This window comes from Prenolepis imparis, unplaced genomic scaffold, assembly GCF_030444845.1.
Source record: "Prenolepis imparis isolate NDT839.2.m4 unplaced genomic scaffold, iyPreImpa1.0 SCAF_11, whole genome shotgun sequence".
In the NCBI taxonomy this organism is placed as follows: Eukaryota; Metazoa; Arthropoda; class Insecta; order Hymenoptera; family Formicidae; genus Prenolepis; species Prenolepis imparis.
In genome coordinates, this window is record NW_028141169.1 from 7,641,846 (window position 1) to 7,666,006 (window position 24,161).

The window sequence follows — 24,161 nt, forward strand, 5'->3', positions numbered from 1 at the left end:
TTCAACAGTATTTTTTCTCAGTGTAGAAACGTAGCAATTTAAATGTTTGATTACGTCAGGTTTTATATAAAAAACAGTTTGTTTAACGATTATTTGCGTACGAAGAAAACAGTTAAAATAAATATACAAGGAAATGCCATGCAATTACGAAGAAATATTGTGACGTGTTTGTAATAGGAAATATCTTATAGCCGAGTAACACGAATATAATATGCTCAATCAGGGTATTAGCATTTCCTCGATACCCAATAAAGACAGTTACAAGAACCTCTGAAAACCTAACCCCTAACCCCATCTGGGGTTATAAATTCCGAGTCACAAAGAGAAAATTGAATAATTGCTGTCGAGCTTCCACAGCGAATGGAACTGCCTATATAAATACATTGCGTTTTATCTTTGCTAACAGAACGAATTATATTATATGCGATATCGCATTACTGCGTTAAAACGCATAGTGTTCTACTTATATTTTGGAAAAGAAAAAATCGTAACAAGTGAATATTGTGATTGTGTGATTCCAAATTAAACTACTAAACTAATTACTACTAATAAAATGAAGAAAAAGCATATCAATGACGGTAAGACAATTTTGCATAAATGATGTGTAAAGGAAATATCAAATTATAAATCACAAATGTGTCATATTGGTTATTAAATTATCATTATTAAAGATATAAATCTAAATTACAAAAAATATATTTAAAGTCTGGCCGAAACGTTTGGGGTCACCCTGTATATTATATATACACATACAGATCTCTGAACTCAGTGCCAAAATTGATACAGCAGTTTTAGCACATAAAAAGTCGAAAATGTTAATAAACATATCCAAATCCGAATTCGAAGTTATATAATAGAGTATTAAAGTTGCTTTCTCTGATATAAAACTGCCGGTTATGTAACGCTAAATATGAATGCGTCATAAATAATATATTAAAGAATATTTATCATGTCTGCCACGCTACATGTCTGGCACGTTCAATGTCTGTAGATATGAATCTTTAAATAGAATAAAGAACATTTATTTCAATTTATATTGTCTTACGAAAGCAACTTTAATAGTGTCTGTGAAGTTGGCACATTTTACGAATTTTAAAAAAATAGTAAGAGTTTTTATTGCACTTTTCATAGTTCTACAGTTCCTGATAAAAATTAAAAAGAGTTCCGCATTTTTTATATTAAAAAATCAAAATTGAAAAAATGTCGTGCTAACTTCGCGAATCTAGCACGACACCTTCCCTCTAAAGTACTAAAACGCGTTGAATAATATCATTTTTGGAAAGAGTTCCCGATAGTTCTGCACAAGTTCAGCATATATATGCAATTGATGAATATCGATCTGAAATTGCATATATATGCTAATCTTGCGTAGAACTATCGGGAACTCTTTCCAAAAATGATATTATTCAACGCGTTTTAGTACTTTAGAGGGAAGGTGTCGTGCTAGATTCGCGAAGTTAGCACGACATTTTTTCAATTTTGATTTTTTAATATAAAAAATGCGGAACTCTTTTTAATTTTTATCAGGAACTGTAGAACTATGAAAAGTGCTATAAGAACTCTTACTATTTTTTTTAAATTCGTAAAATGTCGTGCTAACTTCACAGACACACTTTAATACCCTATAACTTCGAAACCGTTCGGATTCGAATATATGTTTATAAACATTTTCGACTTGGTTTCATGTACTATGTCAGTTTTGACACCGAGTTCAGAAACATCCTGTATATATGTATACATATGTACGTACGTATGTATGTATGTATGTATGTATATATGTATATACAAAGTATTTCTTAAACATATAGCCAATTTATTTCTTAATATGTATTTAATATAGAGAATCTTTAAATTCTTAACAAGCAATAAGTTTCACTGAAAAGCATTTTATAAGTTAGTAATTCTGGCAGCATATTGTATGAATATATGTGATATTAATTATTATACTAAGATAGTTATAGCAGCTTAAAAGGAAAGTGTCTAATAAAAATTAAATCAATTTAGTTATATATACATATATTATATTATATTTTTATATATATATTATTATATTATAATATTATTGAACTCTTACACACACACACACACGCGCGCGCGCATGTATATGCATATAATTGGTAAATATGTAAATAAAAGAACTAATCTCGAATAATTTTATTGTTCGCCTTGACACTAGCCATATGTTGTCAAAGTTAACAAGATTATCGTTCAAATCATCGAATCTTTTGGAGACTCAAAATCATGACTTTAATATCACATCAATATCGTTTGAGATGCGAGACTCCTCATCTTACACATTCACATATTTACAATAATTATATTAATAAAAAATAATTTATTGCATTTGCGACACTAAATAAATAGAAGTAAAAAGTAATTAATTAATTTAAAAATAAACAAAATTAATAATAAACAAATAAAATAAAATAAAATAATAGACAAATTGTAAAATTATGTAAATAAATTTAAAGTCAATTATTTACATATCATTATATTTCATTGTTTATAGTTCAAACGCTGACGGTAGATGAACATTTCAAATTATTGCTGAAAGAAGAAAAATTAATCGACTCAACACTCAATAATACCTCATTAGCAACATCTGCTGATCTGCCAGATTGGTTTAATGAAAAATTATTCAGAGAGTAAGCATCTATACATGACAAAATATTGAAGTTCTATAATGTAATCATAATTAAGTGTGTAATTCGCGGTATAAAAAATAAAATATTCTTCATATCAAATGTGAAAAAGAATATGCTCAAAAAATATTAATTATTTATTTTATTAGAGAAATATACAAATGTTTAATTTTAGAGCTCAAAATTATTATAAGAAAAATATGTTGGCGATGACACTATCTAGCTTTATGGGACTATTTGCCATAATAGCAATCCCAGATATATTAAAGGTATTGCAATTTTATATTTTTGTATCTTATATATATAAAACATAATATAATATTTTTAACATTAATATTATTTTATTATCATTTAATATTATTATGTGTGACTATTACTTTTTAAATTAATATTTTATTATTATTAAATAGATCATTGAAGAAATTATTGTGGTAAAAAGAAGCAATAAAATATATTCTTTTATGAAATAACGAGCAAATTAAAAATAAATTTTGTTTTTTTATTTTCAATAGGTCCTTATGTACACCAAAAAAAGCAATACACCTTATATAGCTTTTAAAAGATACGTTCAAACTGCATTGCACATACACAATTTGTATATATGTGACCCAAATGATCCGGATTCCAAGTAAGTTTCATTTAAACTCATTCGACAAATTTTCTCGCAGCATGCTTCAGCTTCATTAACTCCGCTTATTTTAATTTGTTTTATATTTTGTATTAAAACTTAAAATTTCCTATATATTTGTATTATTAATGTTATATCTATATTATCTGTCTATTCTTCACTTTTTCTCTGTTTTTATATGCATCACTTTTTTAATCGGATGATCCAAATTCGCTCTATTTCTTATCTTAAATCGTTCACTACTATCGATCAAATACTAAAATTTCAATTGTAATAGAAAATGTAACATTTACATAAATTCTTGAAATTCTTAATTCAACTAGTTGGTACAAGACGATAAATGTAATTCGCTGGAAACACGGGATCAGCAGTGAAAGATCAAAGAATGCCAGTGTCGGAGGAATTTATCAAAGAGATGTGGCATTAACGCAATTCGCTTTCGTGGGATATGTTTTTATTACGCCTAAATCTATCGGATTGCGCAATAAACCGGAAGAAGAAGAAGCGTTTAATCATTTCTGGCGTGTAATAGGCTACATGCTAGGAATTCCCGATAGGTAATACACAATATCAAAAGATAAATTTTATTTAAAAATATTCGAATATAATGTTCCTCCTTTTCTTGTTTTTGATATTGTATAAAATAACTAGTAGACATGTATTATCTTTCTTATCGCTTTTTTCCCCAATTTTATTAATTATTTGTTATGAACAGATTAAATTTATGTCGCAAAACCGTAGTGGAAACTCGTGAATTGTGTCAAAAGATAAGCAACGATATTTTAGCAAATTATTTAGATGAAGCTCCATCTGATTACTACCATACAATATTAGTTATATCACATGGATTATGGTACATTGACGTAACCTTGGATACAGATGCTTTCCTATCATTTATTTATCGACTACATGGTATCAAATGTGAGTATTTCAATGTAGTTTTACTTTCATTATTTACATGAGTTCTTTCGTTGTGCCTATTTTTGTTTTTGCTGCCTGCTTATTTAAAAATATTCTTTAAAAGAAAGAATAAGTTATAATTTTATAAAAAATTACATTCAATGTCACATGGACCATTAATTATTTAAATGCGTTCTCATTTATTATAAATCTATTTAAATTAAATAAAAATAAATATTAATATCAAATGAAATATCGAATAAAAATTTTGTATAAAAATATACAACATATATTAATATTATTGCACGCTGTATATAAATATAAATAGTATAAATATAAATATATATAAATGATTTTATATTTTGTGTAACTCTTATATTATGGCACATTACAATAAAAAATCTATTAAATATTTAGATTTTTCTGTCATTTACTAATATACATATATATACATTTTTAATCTGAAGTCGTGATAAACATTTCGGACTCTCAGGTTATTTTAATAATTGGATTAAGAATCATTTATTTTTCAGATAAAGTGCCGCTTACATGGTACAGTTGGTTAAACATGAACTATCGTGATTTGACGCTTTATTTATGCTGTAAATAGTTTGCTTAAATTTTTGCAATATTTCATGGTATTATCAGTATACTAATTCGCTCTTCATTTGTTTTAGTGATACCCTATATCGGAACAGTGGTGAAAACTTATTACAAGTATATGATTATATTCATATTCTGGCTAGTGCAAAAATGGCCTGTGCATGCATGGTTGTCATTTGGGAAAAAAAATTGCCAAATTAAACTATATCCTACATATAAATAGTTTTGATTTTGTCAAAGATTCATTACATTTGTCAAAGTTATATTTTGCAACAAATATCATGTTCCTCAATTTTCAACAATTATTATATACATAATATTTCGAGAACTTGCTTGAAAATTACTTTGATGATTTTGCTGACTGATCGTTTGGAAGCGATCAGTCTCAAAAACAGCAGGTATACAACCTTATCAAGATAGTTAAAAATAACTCAGCGTTTATTTATTCTTCCTGAAGTAACAGACATAATTTTGCGACAATCGCAATAGAATAAAATGGAGTAAAAAAAATTTTAAAGGTAATTGATATTAAGCTTTAACTCATTGACGTACCATATTCGGGGAGCTTTTTTAAGAAAAAGTTATAAATATAAAATTAATTATGTATATTTTTATATACATATATAAGTATGTAATTTTTTAATAATATATTCTTTTCTGATTTCTGTATTATAAGTTTTCGTATTATTATATATACAATATGTATTATTATATATATGTAATATATTATTATATATATAATATCATATTAAAGAATTCATCCAAAAATAAAATTATGTAAAATTGTATTGTATTATTATTATAATTGTACTATATTATGTAAAATATGAAATAAAATATTTTACTTTTATATTTTTAATTGCGTCGTGTGATTAATTAGAATCGAAAATCCTATAATATAAAAAATAAAATTATAACAGTTTCAAAGATTTAAACATTTAAAATTTATATAAACAATATCAAGTTATATAAACGTTATAGTGTCGAGTTAAAGTTCACGTGTGCAAGGCTGCTTCAATCATTTTTCTATTATCATATCTCATCGTAGTTTTATCAGCCAATTTAATTGATTCTTTTATTTTTTTCATATAATACTATACACAGATTATAACAATTAAGTTAAAATAAAATTTTTCATTTTAAATACTATATATCTTGATAATTACTTAATATATCTTAATTATTATATATAATTTTAGAAAAGAAAGCTAAGTCTTCATAAATATAATAAATTATCATTAATCTTATATTATATTATAATAAGTGACTCTATATGTAATTATAGTATACATAATTAATATATTTTATAATTGTATGTTGTCTTATTTATTATAAATATATTGTCATTTATCTATTTCTTTCAGCTCAAATTTGCTAAGAATAAAAAGTTAAAATATTTAAAAAATATAAAAATAACATAATATTAAATCCTAAAATGCAATTAAATACGCAGATATAAGCTGATTATTTTTGAACTTTTTTTCTATATGAGAAGCGATTTTTTTATATTACAATTGTAATTCATTAAGGCTCCTGGCTCCTTGTCGACCATGTCGAAATCGTGACGTCAGAGGCGAGAAAACACACGCTAAAATTTCTTAGATGCCATTTCGAAATAAAAAAATATTTCGATGAAACAGCACTTCAGATGGCTTTAGCACACTCTTAAAAAACCCCGAAAACTATCCTTTCCCCTTTATAATCAATCAACAGCTGTAAAATGTAATATTATGAAGCCCAGTCCGTCTGGTCTTTGTACATGCGCAGTCATTCCGCATGTCAAAGTCTGATATCTCGATCATTTTACAGATGTTGATTGATTATAAAGGGAAAAGGATAGTTTTCGGGGTTTTTTAAGAGTGTGCTAAAGCCATCTGAAGTGCTGTTTGATCGAAATATCTTTTCATTGAAAAATGGCATTTAAGAAAGCGTGTTTCTCGCCTCTGACGTCACAATCCAATATGACCGCGGTGAGCACCCAGGAGCCTTAAATACATACTCAAAAAAAATGATTTTGCAACTATAGCAAAAAATTTTAGGTGCATAAAATTAACTGAGGTAGATAAACTATTAGCAAATATTGTAATATCGTATATATTTTGCACCTAATCAATCTAAATGACAGAGACAGAATTTAAAAATTCTATCTGTGACAAACGATATTTTATCAGATACAAAAAATAAAATAGCGATAAATTTTTGTTGTTAAAATTATCTAGTGTTTCTTTCAATTAACATTTTATACTCTCTCTTGATTAAATGCGCCGAGGAAAAAAGAATGACGTAAAACGAATGACTTTGTTTATTTGTCCAAGGTAAAATAAGCTGTCTTTTCAAGGATTGTCTTCAACTTATGCTCAGTGTCTCAGTATCGTGCCAGCTTGCTAAGAATACACTTATGAAAAATTGTATCTGCGTCTTGAGAGACTATCGGACATTTAATATTGTGCGACAAATTATTATTCAACAATTGTCATTTTGAATGGAAACACAAATTAGCATAATGAAAAAGGAACATATCGATGATGGTGAGAGAGAGAGAGAGACAGTGTTTTAAATCTATTAATTCATAAAGATTAGGCAAAGTTTGTTATTAATCAAAACATTGATACTAAGATCTAAATTGCAAGTAATAAGTTCCACAGAAAAAAGTCAAAGGCATTTTATATAATCTCAAATAAATCGGACTAAGTTAGTGATTGTGACACCTATGTGAACGTAGCACCCGACTTTTTAAAAATTAATTTTTTAAAACGGAAAATGATAGCATTTCGTTTGTAGTTGTTTGTAGTAACAATAATTTCGTTTGTAGTTCTATCAATTAATAATTAATAAATAAAAAAAATTTTTTTAATGACTCGCACCCGACATTGAGATATCGCGAATCCGCTTACGCAGTCTTCTTTAGAATCGTTTGTAGTTGTTTGTAGTGATTTTGCTTTCGTTTATAGTTGAGCGGTTCAAAAGTTATAAACAATTGTTTATTCGTCCAAGAGGTAAATTTGTTAATTTTAAAGATATCGCGAATCCGCTTGCGCAGTCTTCTTTAGAATTGTTTGTAGTTGTTTGTAGTGATTTTCCTTTCGTTTGTAGTTGAGCGGTTCAAAAGTTATAAACAATTGTTTATACGTCCAAGAGCTAACTTTGTCAATTTTTAAGAAAAAAAAATCTTAAAAAAAAAATATATATATACATAACACACACACACAATTACAATATAATATATACAGGGTGTCCCAGAATTCGCGGACACGGAATGCACAGCGTAATTTTCCGTACCAAAAGAAACAACTTTTTCCTCTGACAAAATTGTGTCTGAACACTATTTTTTAAATAAATGTCTGAACACTATTTTTTAAATGAGAGCAACTTAAAGCTAACGAATAAGCGCTCTAAATTACGCATGATTCAGGTGCAGGCGCTATTTTACTATTTCGCTAAAAATTTTATAAGAACTATTATTAAGTAATTTATTCAAAATAACGACATTCAAATATCATATATATAATTCTTATAAAATCTTTAATAAAATAGCATACACGTTCACGCGTCACGCACGCCGCGTGCACGCCGTTCCTGATTCATGCGTAATCTGGAGTGCTTATTCGTTAGTTTTAAGTTGCTCTCATTTAGAAAATAATGTTCAGACGAAATTTAGTCAGAGGAAAAAGTTTTTTTTTTTTTTTGGCACGGACAATCACGCTGTACATTCCGTGTCCGTGATTTCTGGGACTCTGTATACTTTTATATATATATACTTTTTATTAAAGAACTATATAAAATCAGATACATTACTAAATGTACACACAAATATATTATAAAATGGTTCATTTATAAAGTTCAGACAAAAGTACCATTACATAATATAACATTTATTAGTACTGAATATATTACTGTGAATGATTTAAATTAAGCAGAATTGCAACATCAAATATCCGAGATTTCTTAGTTTATAATTCTTATTTATCACTTTTCTTTTTACTTATTTATCACTGTTATCATTTTTTACTCAAGATTCAATAATAGTTAGCATTGTTGCTCTCATTCGACTTTCCGAATTTTAATTTTTAATATAAAGCGAATTATCTGTTTCTTGACAACTTTGACAATAAATTATGCATAATAAAATTTTGATTAAAAGTGCTAGCCTCAATAACTTGAACCTTAATATATATTGTCAAACTCATGAACCTCAGTAACATTTGAAAAATTTTAACCGTCGATTATTTATTAAAAAGTTATTAACAAAAATCCGTGTAAATGTAAAGTAAGATTTGAATATATAGATCGTCAATAAAAAATGTAATATTATATACAGTTTACATAAATATTAGAACGCAAACTACGCGAACATATACACACATAGAAACAAAACTCATACACACACACATACACACACTTTTATATAAAATATTTAAAAAAATTTTTAATTAAAAATGAAAAATAAATGTATAAAAAAGGAATTTGTTATTTGTATATACATATATCTTGCAAATGTAATTGCAGTGTATGCAAATGTATTATACATATCGTAAGAACACATTATCATATGTTAAAAGAAGTCAGCATTCAAGAATTTTGATCTTGACATTTATGTTGTCATGACCCTCTGAAAAGTCTTGGCTGTCGTTTTGTTCTTTATTATAAAGTTTTATAATATATAAAACTAGTTTTATTAACACATTTATTACAAAATTTTTAGTTTTTATTCACGTCGACGGAATTTTATTAGCAAGATTCATCGTAATATGCACATGTCATCATTTTTTCATTCTTTTTTTTTCTTTTTTTGTTTTTAACGATGAATCTGACCGCCCATTTTTCACTGAATTGACGTGAATATAAAGTAAGCTAAAAAACTACGTGGTAAATGTGTTAATAAAATTGTTTATCTCGTGCATTATACAGAGTGTGCGGTAACTGCATCACCACTATTGTATGCAGATAGAGCGGGTAAAACCGAGTAAGAAAGTTCTCTATCGTTTTGCAATCTTCACAATAATTAATGAAAAATTAATTTTAAAAAATCGATTGATCCGTGTCAGTATAAGCGCATGGCGAGAAGAGAACATCTCAATGTTATGCGGTGCTAAGTGCGCGAAGGGCTCTTTACTACTCTTCATTACATACAATGCATATACAAAACATAAATACAACTCTTTAATAACAATGATTATACATATAAGAACGGCCCATGATGCTGGAGTGTAGCAACTATATTCGACTGTCTTTTGTCGTCGCGCAGATTAACCGATATTTTTTAATTAATTTCTTATTAATTATTGTCAAGAATGCAAAACGATACAGGATTATTCTACTTGGTTTAACCTTTGGTTTAACTTTACTTGCACATAAGAGATAATGCGGTTATTACTAGACACATATATATAAAAGTATTTTTTATACGAAAGTTGATATATTATATTAAAAAAAGAGATTCATGGAAGATATTTTAAAATCAACTTAAGGGGGGAACCTGGTTTAGGAGGCTGAAAAATACATAATTTTTAGAATTTTTTTTCTCAGCTAAAATAAAACCAATTAATTCCAAATTTTAGGCACAGTTTATTATACATTTAAATTATGTAAAATAATTTTTTTATTAAAAAATATTAAAGTTTTATTTAAAAAATAAAGCTATATTGATAGCGCCCATTTTTCACTGTGTACAACCTAGCGATCGTAATTTTTGTCTAAAACAAAAAAACCAATTCATTTCTTTAATGTTATATTATTACCTTCTATTTAAACTAAAAAAATTAAAAGAAAAGCAAAAATTGAAAAACTTTTACAACTTTAAAGAAAGAAGTTACAATTTTCACGAAAAAATTGCGACTTTTCTTTACAAAAAAAATAATCTAATTTAACTTTTCTCAAAAATATTTTAGTTTAAATAGAAGGTAATAATATAACATTAAAGAAATGAATTGGTTTTTTGTTTCAGACAAAAATTACGATCGCTAGGTTGTACACAGTGAAAAATGGGCGGCGCTATCAATATAGCTTTATTTTTTAAATAAAACTTCAATATTTTTTAATAAAAAAATTATTTTACATAATTTAAATGTATAATAAACTGTGCCTAAAATTTGGAATTAATTGGTTTTATTTTAGCTGAGAAAAAAAATTATAAAAATTATGTATTTTTCAGCCTCCTATAAACCAGGTTCCCCCCTTAAGCTGTTTAACCTTGTTCTTGAAATAAAATTGTTTTAAATATTAAAGAATTATAAAAAATTTTATAAGTGATATCACATGATTAATTTTACGATTATTTCGATTATGATTCTTTTTTTTTTTTATTTAAATCTCTTCTGCATGTTATTCTGCGTATAAAAATCTAAAGCGACACGCGTGCGCGCGCGCACACACACACACACACACACACACACATCAAAAATTAAAAACTTTATAAAAGACATATAAAACATGAAACATATTTCATAAAACACTTTTTGATTGTGTTTTTATCTCAATATTTTTTCAAAATAATAAGAAGAATCGAGAGATTTTAAATTATATAATATTATTTAAAAAATACAAATGCATTATAAAAATGTTTATAATTATAAATGTGAAAAATCATCAAATATATTCTCTCTATTTTATGTATAAAATTTTACCGCATTGTAGTTCAAATCTCTACGATAGACGAACATCTTAAATTAATATTGGAGGATAACAGCATAAATAATCCGGTAATGGATTTAACATCCGATGATCTTCCACATTGGTATAATAAAAAATTATTTAAAGAGTAAGTATATATGTGTAACGCATAAGATGTTGAAATACCGAAATGTAATCATGCAACGTAATTCAAAATATATGCACAAAAATATTTTTTATGTTAAAAAATATAAAGAAGACATCACGTTAAAAAAAAAAATTACTAAGGGTAGAGATACACAACTAATGAGTAATTCAATTTAATGCTAAATCTTTTATAATATATGATTTTTTTATATATGGATAACACGCAGTTTAAGCAAACAAATATCTAAGATACTTCTCATATCATATTAATTTTTGTAAGTAATATAACATTTTGTGCATATTGTACTTATAAGTATAATACACAATAAGCATATTATATTAATATCAATATGTTGTACAATAATATTTAGAGCATTTTTATATTAAACTTGTAAAAAGTAAGAAAATCTTTTATTTTTTCCAGAGCTCAAAATTACTATAGCCGAAATATAATGGCGATAAATATTTCTGATTTTATAGGACTTATTATAGTATTTACAATTAAACAAATACTAAAGGTATTAAAATTTTTCTATTTATATAATATCAACAATATACACACACATACAAATTTGTTAAAATAATCTTTAATTATAATTTTTTAATATAATTATAATTATTTTTTATTTTTATATTTATATATAATCATAATGTGAAATAACAATCTTAGCACAAAATAAAAAAGGCCAACTATCGAGCTTAATTATGTGGATGTTATAAAAGCAATTTATTTGTTGTATTGTACATTAATTAGGAAAATATAACAAACGTTTCGACTGTACGCATGTCTTCTTCAATGTTCAAATCTGTTACATATAATATTACAGTTTATCCGTGTAAACGACCAAATTCGTTGTAGTCTTTAACGCAATAGAGGTAAGCTATTTTTTTGACATTCATTATTGTATTTCATCTGTGAATTTATTTCGAATCATGTATTTTTTGTATTCTTCTATGGTTTTTTACTGAAGAATTTTCACCCCATGAGGGAAACTTTTTACAATTCCAACGTTGGAAGGCGTGGAATTATCATGGTTTCGGGTAATATATAGAACAGTTGTATGTCTATTCACAGATGAGTTTTTTTGATTGCCAGAGTCTGAGATTAGATACATCTTATTTACTGTGTTGGACTACAACGAATTTGGTCGTTTACACGGATAAACTGATAAGCACTGTAATATTATATGTAACAGATTTGAACATTGAAGAAGACATGCGTACAGTCGAAACGTTTGTTATATTTTCCTAATTAATGTACAATACAACAAATAAATTGCTTTTATAACATCCACATAATTAAGCTCGATAATTGGCCTTCTTTATTTTGTGCTAAGATTGTTATTTCTAATATACGAGCGTACCTATATTTAATTATAATGTGAAATGTTTATAAAGATAAAATTATATATGTATTATAAATATAAATATACATAAAATATATGACGAGTGCAAAAGACATTTAAGAATCTATTAATACATATCCATTAACAAAAAATATGTTTTGAAAACAATAATAAAATACTGATTATTAAACAATATACAATGAAAAGAGACTTTATGATTTTATTAACAGGTACTCATGTTTACAAAACAAAGTGATACTACTTGTGCGGCTTTTAGAAGATATCTCCAAACACAGTTGCACATACATAACATCTATACATGTGATGCAAATAATCCGGATTCCAAGTAAGTTTTTTCGAACTATGTGACTTTTATATATATATATATATATATATATATATATATATATGTATATATTTCTATTGCTAATATTCTATTGCATTTTTCAAAATCCCAGATATTTGATATAAAACGTTTGCTATCTGACGTGTAGAGTCAGAACGTGTAGTCAGAAATGTGTTAGAAAATTTATAAAGATATTTGAAATTTTTTTGAAATTAAGTAAAAATCTTAAATATAATTATGTAAATTAGAAATTCGCAAACTATTTATTATATAAAATATAAATTATTCTTTAAGATACAGTCATTCTTACTTCAATAGGATAAATTATATTATTTTATAAAGTAAATTATATGCAAGATAATTATTTTGTGTTTGTAGCAAGTAAAACGGATTTCAAAAATTATTTTAATAAGTATATATCTGAACTACTTTTATATAACACAAATATATAAGTATATGTAATACTTTATATTAAGACTGTTGAAAGCAATTGATTCTTCAAGCCAACTTCCACTATTTTAAACTTTCAAGCTTTAACGTATCACATTTTTAAGTAGCTAAAATGCTGTTTTATAATGTCGCACAGTTGATTTATTATATTCCTGAAATCTAACAGTTGGTACAAATCTATAAATGTAATTCGTTGGAAACACAAGATGAACTGCAAGAGATCAAAAGCGGCTGGTATCGGACCAATTTATCAACGAGACATGGTACTCACACAATTCGGTTTTGTAGGATATATTCTAATAATGCCCGAATTTTTCGGATTACGCAATAAACCAGAAGAAGATGAAGCATTTAATCATTTCTGGCGTGTGATTGGTTACATGCTAGGAATTCCTGATAGGTAATAGATATATATATAATAATATAAAAAAAATGTTATTCAATAATGTGTTATAACTTCTGATATAGTTTATAAAACTGACAGATATGCATTTTAGCTTTGCAGTCTCTTTCTTCTTACATCAATTATTTATTGTTATTCGTAGATTAAATATATGTCGCAAGACTGCAGTGGAAACTCGCGAATTATGTCAAAAAATATTTAGAAATGTATGCATAAAGAGTTTAAGCGAAGTTTCATCTGACTTTTATCATATAACAACAACCGTACTAAACGCATTTTCGTACATTGACATACATTCAGATGTAGATTCTATTCTAGCATTCACATATCGGCTACATGGTATTGAATGTAAGTATTCGATTTTTACTTCTGAAACATCTAGTTTTATTTCACCTAAATAATTCCGAATTATTATTACGTTTGACAAAACTGCGCTTTTTTGCTTTTCTTAAAATATTTGTTTTAGTGAATTATAATAAATATAAATTTTTTGTAAGAATAATAATTAATATACATTATTTCAATCAAAAAATTACTATTGTTGTTGAAAAAATTTATTCCTTCATCGTATCCATCACATTAAATTGTAGAATAATTACATTAATTGTTATATAAATCCAGTAATAATGCTATTCTTAACCAAAACCAGTTCTTAAATTTAAATTAAGTTTGCAAATAAATGTTTATAATAAATAATAATAAAAAGCACACAATTATATATTATTATTATATAATTATAGAGAAAGTTAAAATAAGCATTCATATTATTGTTAATTATATAAATAATATGTTTCTACTCTGAATATTTAGAACATAAATCGATATCAATTTACTGATAAAAGTTATTCAGACAAAAAATTAAAACATCAAATAAAATAACTAAATATTTAAAAATATCTCCATGGACTATACAATAATTTTAACATTATTTTATATAATATTTATTATAATTGTTCTTTTTTAAAACAAAAAATTAATTTTAAAACGTCATCTCTCTCTCTCTCACTGCCTCCCTTTTCATCATAATATTATTCTTCTTCGTCAATACATCATCATACAGCACATTAGACAAATATAAGAACATGACTTGAATGTTCAGATAATATTGTCGTTTTATCATAATTACTAGTATTCTTATTTCATGCGAATTCTTAATACATATAAATATTTTAAATGTAAACGATAAAGTAAATATATAATTCTTATTCGATTATGTAAAAGTAACTTGTCAATTTATTTTAGATAAGAAGCCTCTGGGATGGTACAGTTGGTTAAACCTGAAATATCTAGATTTGATATTTAAATTGTGTCGTGAGTATTACATAAATTTGCATCATATTTTGTCATATTATCAGCATGTAAACTAACTTTCTTTCTATTTTACAGTTATACCCTATGTTGGAACTGTAACAAAAATGTATTTAAATTGCTTGTATAGATTCAAGTTATTCGTTATGGCAAAATACCCTGTTTTTGCGTGGGCAAAATTAGGAAAGAAAAATCTAGAGATTAATCTATATCCTAAATATTAAAAACTTTGATTTTAAATGAACAACTTACGTTTACATTCCGAAAGTTATATTATCAAGACATCAATAATTTCCAAATTTCAAATTATAAACAATTAAAAAGGAAAAGTATTTTTATAAACTAAATTTCAAGAAGATTTATATATAAATCGAGACCTAAATTTTCTTAGCCAGAAACTTTATATATGTATATATATATATATATATATATATATATATATATATATATAATTGGACATTCCGTAACTTTAATTAAACTATCTTGATTGTAGATAGTTAAATGTAAAATTTTGGTTTCGAATTTAAAAAACAAAGATATCGATTCCGAAATTGAGTTTAACGCTGGTGAAGTAAAATTTCTTCATATCATACTTATTTGTTATATCTTGTAACTATATTGTGCGTGTATCTAGAAAAGTCAATACTTGAGAGCACAAAAAATATATAATAAACAAATTATTAAATAATACAAAAAAAAGTCAACATTGAGTTATTTTGCTTTTCAACCCTAGCCATTTGTGCTGTGATATTGACAGTCTCTATTACATCATTAAAAAGAAATCTGACTTTACTGGAGATTAAATGACAGCAACAGATTTATTAAATGACAGCAGCAGATTTATAGGCTTCTCTATTGCTACCGTACTTTAGTTCGATCTTATCTTGATAAATATATTTTGATATTTATTTCTTCCTTGTTGATATCTTTGTATTTTATTATTATTATTTTCTTATTATTACTTTTTGTATACTTTTTTAATATTATTACTTCTATTTTTATATTTCTTCTCCTTATTATTTATTTTATTATTTATATATTTTATTATTATTATTTTCTTTCCTATATATATATTTTATATATTTTATATTTAACTAATAAATTATATATTTTATCTACCTTTTGCATATAATCTATCTTAAAGAAATTCTACTTCCAGATGAACAAAATAAGTTTTACTATTCTAACCTTTGACTATAAATTTGAAATAAACATTTACAAATATTATATATTTACTATCACAGATTGCCCTTTTGAATTACATTACAATTTTTATGACGTTTTTATTTTGTATCAAACTTTCTTTAAACAAATATGCTTTTTTAAAGATGGAGAAATATTAAGATCTAAGTAATTGGTTTTGTTTAATTGACATATCCACTAAAACTATAGAAACATACTAAAAGTCATAAGAAAAAGTAAGAATAAAATATAGCAAATTTGTAAAGTCAACAATATAGAATAAGATGATATCGAAAAAATATTATACTTTTTAATTATGTAATTTGCAAAAAAAAAACATTTTTAAACTTTTAAAATTAAACTAAAACTAAACTAAAAACTTTTAAAATTTTCAACAAATATAAATTTGAATTATCATGTAAAAAGCAATAAATATATAAACAACAATTTTCTGATAAATAAACTAACTAAATTATGTGTGTATGTTTTAATTTTGATATAAAGCGCAACACTTAATTGCTTTAAAAAAGAGGCTAAAGAATATCAATTTATATTTGTAATATCTATGTCAATTCTGATTCTGATTTTATATATATGTATATATATATATGTGTGTGTAAGGTTTGAGAAATAAACTATAAAATATATCTAATGCAAAAAAATATGTTTTTCGTTTTTATATCAATTCAATAAACTGAAATATGAATGAAATCTGTCAAATTATTATTAAAAAGTAAAATATATTTGACTATTATTACGCATTGAAAATTAGTCGCTGATTGAAATAAATGTTAGCACTTTTTAATTTCTATTTCTGTGAAAAATTCGAGATTAGTAATAAGAGTCAATTTAGAAAATATGACATTTTCAAAAAATCTGACAATGAATACATAATTATAAAAGGTATCAAAAGAACCATAAACTTCCATCTAGAACAATTTTACTTCCTCATAGAGGAAGCTTTTTTTCCTTATAAAATACATGAAAAAATTATATTTCAAATAAATTAAGCTAATTATAATTATTGAAATAATATATACTATGCAGAATATCTTGTTTTAATTTTTCTACTTAATTATCTTTAAAAATATAGTGTGCGGTATAGCGTTCTTCATTTAATTGTTTTGCAACGCAAAAAAATATTCTTGTTTCTAACGTGATAACTTATGTAATAATGAGTAATATAGTTGCAATAAAAAATGAACCAAGGATTTAAGATCCTATGCTTCATCAATCAAATTTTTTTGTATTGAAGAATTCTTCCATTCTATTCGAACTGTTCCTCTATAAGCCGAGAATTTCTTTTCATATTTAGTCCCCTTCTTTATTGCTGCATATAACTCATTTACATAATTCATTTACATCGTAAATTATGACTAATAAACGATTGTGCGTGAAAGATAGAGTACAAAGCGTTTCTATTCTGCGCATATGAAATAAAAAGTGGGATTGGAGAAAAGAGGGAGACTAGTGGAACGGTTGGAACGAGTTTTTATTTGCAATACTCCACAGTATGTGATGCGATATCTCACCCAAGAACTTGCGTTAACACATTTTTCGTCCTTTGTGTGTCAAAAGTAAAATTATGTTTTTCAAAATCATTCTTATGGTCAATATGAGTAATTAAACTATAATGTGTTATATTTTAGTATTTTGATGTGCATTAGTGAAGATGTATACTCGTTCCTACTTGTAGTTTGAAGATTATTCTAATAACATATATTATCAAGTTCAATCGTAAGGTGCAAATTTCTTGTTGTAATTATCATTTTCAATAACAACATATAAAACACAAGATGAAGAAAAAACATATTGATGACGGTAAGACAGTAATTCATTCTTTATTAAAGTATTGATGTAGATTAAAAATAGTTTGTGGAATTGCGTCGTATTAAATATGTAAATTAAAGTCTGAGTTAGTAATCAGAATATTATATGTGCTGCATATAAAATGTTTTATTTTTAAATATTTATACATACTACCTCTAAAACTAAAGGTACATTCCGTTTCACGCATGATGCGCATGAAACAACAGAAGATCTATATTATGCGTGACGTGAACTATAGATTTTTTGTCACTTCATGCGCATCATGCGTGAAACGGAATGTACCTATATATACAGATATAGCACTTTTTTGTTTTGTGACAAAAAAATAAACACATTATAGATATTATCGATAGAATATGTAGCCAATATTATTATATGTATACATATACATATGTATTATATAGTATCCGTACATATTTTAGATTAAGAGAACGACTGCATTTGAAAATGATTAAAAATATATATCAAAATCTTTTTAATGTAAAAAAGTAGATAATATCTTAAATATTTTCAACTATGTAAAATAATTTTTGAATGTGTCTATATGTCTAAAAATAGCATCAGAATATTTTTGAAATATTTTTCTATAAAATCATATTCTTTTGCCTTTATGTACTTTTCTTTGGTAAATTATTGATCTAATTGTTATAACTTTTTCATTTATTCAGAAATCAATAACTTGTGATTTAATTGTTTAATTTTAAAAAATTTAATTTTATAAAAAATTACAAACGATTAAAATCGTCAAAAAAGTTATATTTAAATATTTGTATATATTTTACATAATTAATATTTAAAAAAAGCTTGTTCAGCAAAAAGCATTGATCAAAATGTAAGCAGTCCAACATATAAGAAAGAAAATAAAAAAAAAATTATTTAAATATGTTAATTGCAGTGTTGACAAAATGGAATATAAATAATTTTGCCATATCATTTTGCAACTGCATTTGCCCCTTTAATTCTATAATAAACACAAAAATACTAAACACACAAATTTTGAAGTCTTAATTGAAATATTAATTTAGATTATGTATATGTATATATACATATTTATTTTCTATTTATTTATGTATTTTATTTTTTGCTTTCCGTTTCTATTTTTGATTAGAATTCAGTGATGGAAGTGATTAAAAAAGTGCCACAGTACTAGTTCTTATACGGACTTTAATTATTTATACATTATTGTATTACAGCTCAAACATCAACGGTGGATGAGCATTTCAAATTAATCATCGAGGATGAGAATGCACTCGACTCGGAACTAACTGACATATTCCCTAATGATTTCCCAGATTGGTATAATGAAAAATTATTTAAAGAGTAAGTATCACGTATGACACACACGCTGAAATTCTAATATATATTTTTATATACATATATAGGATATATACATATACACACACACATACATTTTTATTTATATATATATACGGAAAATGTATATGACTTTTTCTATCTTTCATGTTTCATGAAACATTATTTCATTAGCATGTATGTATAAAATATACATTGCTTCGTAACTTATAAAATAAAGAAATGTTTACTACAATGTTATTCATTAAATATAGGTACGCTCGTATATTAGAAATAACAATCTTGCATAGAATAAAGAAGGCCAACTGTCGAGCTAAATTATGTGGATGTTATAAAAGCAATTTATTTATTGTATTGTACATTAATTAGAAAAATATAACAAACGTTTCGACTGTACGCAGTCTTCTTCAATGTTCAAATCTGTTACATATAATATTACAGTAATTATAAATTTATCCGTGTAAACGACCAAATTCGTTGTAGTCTTTAACGCAATAGAGGTAAGCTATTTTTTTGACATTCATTATTGTATTTCATCTGTGAATTTATTTCGAATCATGTATTTTTTGTATTCTTCTATGGTTTTTTACTGAAGAATTTTCATCCCATGAGGGAAACTTTTTACAATTCCAACGTTGGAAGGCGTGGAATTATCATGGTTTCGGGTAATATATAGAACCGTTGTATGTCTATTCACAGATGAGTTTTTTTGATTGCCAGAGTCTGAGATTAGATACATTTTATTTCCAACACAGTAAATAAGATGTATCTAATCTCAGACTCTGGCAATCAAAAAAACTAATCTGTGAATAGACATACAACTGTTCTATATATTACCCGAAACCATGATAATTCCACGCCTTCCAACGTTGGAATTGTAAAAAGTTTCTCTCATGGGGTGAAAATTCTAGAAGAATACAAAAAATACATGATTCGAAATAAATTCACAGATGAAATACAATAATGAATGTCAAAAAAACAGCTTACCTCTATTATTTGCAATGCGTTAAAGACTACAACGAATTTGGTCGTTTACACGGATAAACTGATAATTACTGTAATGTTATATGTAACAGATTTGAACATTGAGAGAAGAAGACTGCGTACAGTCGAAACGTTTGTTATATTTTCCTAATTAATGTACAATACAATAAATAAATTGCTTTTATAACATCCACATAATTTAGCTCGACAGTTGGCCTTCTTTATTCTATGCAAGAATGTTATTCATATTTTAATAAAAAAGTATTTTTTGGCATAAAGAAAGATATTAATTACAATTAATAAAAATAAAAAGATAAATAAACTAATTCAATCTTTGCGTTATATATTTTTCGAGTAATAATAAATGTAATACTAAATAACATATTAATCGAGAAGTTTATACAAATTTTTTTTAAGTTTATAAAGTTTTTTAATTAAAAAGTTTATAATAAAATTGAAGTACATTAGAAATAACGCAAATTGTTATAAGTCAACTTTTATTAGTAAAAAATTATTTTATTAGTAATAAATTTATTATCAAGGAATAATGATTTAATATATCTCGTAGCAATAATGTTATGATTTAGCATTGTTCATGTTAAATTTACAAGTTGCAAATATATTTAATTTCAGGGGTCAAAATTACTACAAGCAAAATATGTTGCTGGGACAATTAAGTTACAATCTCGGACTTATTTTAATCTTAGCAATCCCAACTATACGACAGGTATTCAAGTTTAATATTTTTTTTTTGTAACAATAATATTTAAATTTAATATATTTAACAATAATAATTAAATTTATTAAAATAAGCAAAATGATCATTTTCGTACAATAGCCAGTATTGTTTACAATTAGTAATATTATAATAATTTTAATAAAAAAATAAAATTATGTAAACTGCTTAATAATTTATTATTATTAGATATATAAAATATATTGTCATAAATATATAACAAAAGTATTTATCAAGTAATGAAAAATTGACAATGGAATTTACGTTTATCTTAACAGGCAATTATGTATACAAAGCAAAGTAGAACGCCTTGCGCGGCTTTCAGAAGACACCTTGGATCACAATTACATGTATTTAACATCATTTTGTGCGATCCAAGTGATCCACATTCCAAGTAAGTTTTTTTTAAATGTATGTAGTTCTTATGCATCTCTCTTTATCGCAATATTTTATTATCTCTAGTTGGTATAAATCAATAAATATAACTCGCTGGAGACATAATTTGATTGCCAAGGCATTAAAGAAAACCGGTTTAGAAGGAATTCTTCAGAAAGATATGGTATTCACCCAATGCGGTTTTCTGGTATACATTTTCATTATAACTGAATCTTTCGGTCCATGCAATTTTGAAGAAGAAGAAGGATTTAATCATTTCTGGCGTGTGTTCGGCTATATGTTAGGAATTCCCGATAGGTAATGGATATAATAATTTCAAAAGATAAATTTTTTATTGTATAAAATTAACTTAAATTTAATATTCTATCATATAATTTCTGAAAAAATATATGTATAATATATATTTTTATTTCCTAAATGGAAATCAGCCTTTCTGTTTCCTTTTAGACTTATTTATATAAATTTGACATATAAACAAATTTTTGTGGAGAACTTTTAGGGAGACAAAAGGGATCTCCCTCATATATGTATATACATATATTATATATATTTTAGTTTATAAAATTAATAAATATATCTCTTAATCAATTATAAGTTCAATTTAGCAATTTTTTACAATTTTCATTAGTTATTGTTTTTATTCACAGATTAAATATGTGTCGCAAGAATGCAATAGAAACTCGCGAATTGTGTCAAAAGATTATTAACAATGTATTCAATAATTATTTGAATAACGTTTCACCGGACTTTACACACTTAATATCAACTGTATTAGAAGGAATAAGGCATATTGACATCAGTGTGAATAAAGATGCTTTGTTAGCATTATCATATCGACTAAATAATATCGAATGTAAAAGGAGAACTCGATTATTACTTTATTTTTGTTACATATTGTCTGCAAATATAAAATATTTATACGTGTATGCAATGAAACAAAAAAACATTCGATTAAAGATCATTCACATTTCAGATAAGGCGTCGCTTGGATGGTATAGTTGGTTGAACATGAAATTTCGCGATCTCACTTTAAAATTATATTGTAAGTATCAAATAATCAGAAAGAGATTTGTCATTGCAATATTTCATCACTTTACGATATGCTAATTTGTTCGTCATATTTCTAGTTTTACCATATATCGGAGCGGCAATAAGAATTTATTATAATTTTTTGATAATGCTCATGTTTTGGAGTGCAACGACATTGCCTATATTTGGATGGCTGTCATTTGGAAGAAGTAACTCCCAAATCAATCTATATCCTAATTACAAGTAACTCTTCAATTAAGATTATTTTAAAGCTTTATTATACTCGTGAAAGCTAATCATCGGTAATTAACTTTTTTAATACAAAAAAAAAAAGAAAGGGATAAACAAGGATAAATTATTAAAAATTGCCATTATCAATTTAAATTCTAAGATATCTATTTTATAGAAAAATATGTTTTAAATGAAAATTGTTTGGTTTCTAGAAAGACATTCTGTAATTATTTTAATTTTATTTTAGAGAAATTTTTAAAATTTTAAGGTCATTTTTATTTTTTCAAACAAAAATATATATATTTTTTACAAAAATGGATTCTTTTCATTTCATTCTATGTATATAAAAATATGAAGATAGAAGCATAAAAAACTAATAATTTAAAATATAGTTCATAATTTATTTTAGCATATTATGACACAATAGTAATAATAATAACAATAATAATATTTATTGTGCAAAAAATAAATGACATTTATAAGATATTACATATAAAATATAATATATTTTAAAATATTCATTTTTCGATGATTTTATTCTGATACTTTTATACAAAAAATAATAAAGCAAATTAATTAAAATGAAAAACACATAATTGCATTTAAAAAAAATAAAAATAGTGTCATATTAATTTTACTCATTATTGTGTAAAATTGTAACAAATATTTTAATACAAGAATGAATAAATTTACAAAATATTGCAAATTTTGAATCGCAATATAGCAGCTTTGCTTGAAATAAAATTATATCGATCACATCCATCTCGAAACAAACTTTTATCTAAAATATTTTTCTATAAAACATATATCTTAAAATATCTTAAAGGTGGCAATTCTTGATTTATCATATATATATATATATATATATATATATATAAAAGTTTATATAATAAATAAATTTATGGAACGAGGTAAAACTATATATATATATATATATATATATAATCAATAAAAATAAATGTATGTAATAAATTAATTAAAAGTTCTATTTTACAAGAAAATTTATAAAAATAAAATGTTTGCAAATCATATCATTGTTGTTATTAAATAATGGAACATATTTTACATTTTTTTACT

General features: G+C 25.1%; 3 protein-coding genes across 6 annotated transcripts; all 3 read left to right on the forward strand.

The window, feature by feature from the left end:
- Positions 1–284: 284 nt before the first annotated feature.
- LOC145942980 (uncharacterized) lies at positions 285–5,390 on the forward strand. Its single transcript, XM_083050160.1, has 8 exons — positions 285–578; positions 2,510–2,645; positions 2,818–2,911; positions 3,155–3,270; positions 3,594–3,827; positions 3,986–4,191; positions 4,704–4,772; positions 4,848–5,390. Exons 1-8 carry the CDS (start codon positions 554–556, stop codon positions 4,994–4,996), a joined length of 1,029 nt encoding a protein of 342 aa, XP_082906286.1. The 5' UTR covers positions 285–553; the 3' UTR covers positions 4,997–5,390.
- Positions 5,391–7,134: 1,744 nt separating this feature from the next.
- Positions 7,135–16,834, forward strand: LOC145942690 (uncharacterized). 3 transcript variants are annotated; one of them, XM_083049638.1, is made up of 8 exons: positions 7,135–7,301; positions 11,407–11,530; positions 11,954–12,047; positions 13,106–13,221; positions 13,838–14,071; positions 14,217–14,422; positions 15,317–15,385; positions 15,461–16,567. In XM_083049638.1, exons 1-8 carry the CDS (start codon positions 7,256–7,258, stop codon positions 15,604–15,606), a joined length of 1,035 nt encoding a protein of 344 aa, XP_082905764.1. In that variant the 5' UTR covers positions 7,135–7,255; the 3' UTR covers positions 15,607–16,567. The 3 variants fall into 3 exon arrangements, 2 of the variants coding, with proteins under 2 accessions (XP_082905764.1, XP_082905766.1); XR_014426406.1 differs by lacking the exon at positions 14,217–14,422 and having other exon boundaries at positions 15,461–15,505; XM_083049640.1 differs by lacking the exons at positions 7,135–7,301; positions 11,407–11,530 and adding an exon at positions 11,639–11,804 and having other exon boundaries at positions 15,461–16,834.
- A 1,205-nt stretch (positions 16,835–18,039) lies between these two features.
- Positions 18,040–23,986, forward strand: LOC145943013 (uncharacterized). 2 transcript variants are annotated; one of them, XM_083050190.1, is made up of 9 exons: positions 18,040–18,141; positions 18,214–18,385; positions 19,588–19,714; positions 21,326–21,419; positions 21,707–21,822; positions 21,891–22,121; positions 22,472–22,677; positions 22,798–22,866; positions 22,952–23,986. In XM_083050190.1, exons 2-9 carry the CDS (start codon positions 18,361–18,363, stop codon positions 23,098–23,100), a joined length of 1,017 nt encoding a protein of 338 aa, XP_082906316.1. In that variant the 5' UTR covers positions 18,040–18,141; positions 18,214–18,360; the 3' UTR covers positions 23,101–23,986. The 2 variants fall into 2 exon arrangements, with proteins under 2 accessions (XP_082906316.1, XP_082906315.1); XM_083050189.1 differs by having other exon boundaries at positions 18,061–18,385.
- Positions 23,987–24,161: the final 175 nt, after the last annotated feature.

What these genes read in the sequence shown, in the direction of transcription:
- LOC145942980 (XM_083050160.1), top strand. Translation starts at nt 554, where the DNA reads ATGAAGAAAAAGCATATCAATGACG. An exon ending in TCGACTACATGGTATCAAAT is followed by an intron (nt 4,192 to 4,703) that starts GTGAGTATTTCA and finishes TTTATTTTTCAG; the next exon opens with ATAAAGTGCCGCTTACATGG. An exon ending in TTTGACGCTTTATTTATGCT is followed by an intron (nt 4,773 to 4,847) that starts GTAAATAGTTTG and finishes CATTTGTTTTAG; the next exon opens with TGATACCCTATATCGGAACA.
- LOC145942690 (XM_083049638.1), top strand. Translation starts at nt 7,256, where the DNA reads ATGGAAACACAAATTAGCATAATGAAAAAGGAACATATCGATGATG. An exon ending in CAATTAAACAAATACTAAAG is followed by an intron (nt 12,048 to 13,105) that starts GTATTAAAATTT and finishes TTTTATTAACAG; the next exon opens with GTACTCATGTTTACAAAACA. An exon ending in GCAAATAATCCGGATTCCAA is followed by an intron (nt 13,222 to 13,837) that starts GTAAGTTTTTTC and finishes GAAATCTAACAG; the next exon opens with TTGGTACAAATCTATAAATG.
- LOC145943013 (XM_083050190.1), top strand. Translation starts at nt 18,361, where the DNA reads ATGAAGAAAAAACATATTGATGACG. An exon ending in AATGAAAAATTATTTAAAGA is followed by an intron (nt 19,715 to 21,325) that starts GTAAGTATCACG and finishes ATTTAATTTCAG; the next exon opens with GGGTCAAAATTACTACAAGC. An exon ending in CAATCCCAACTATACGACAG is followed by an intron (nt 21,420 to 21,706) that starts GTATTCAAGTTT and finishes TTATCTTAACAG; the next exon opens with GCAATTATGTATACAAAGCA.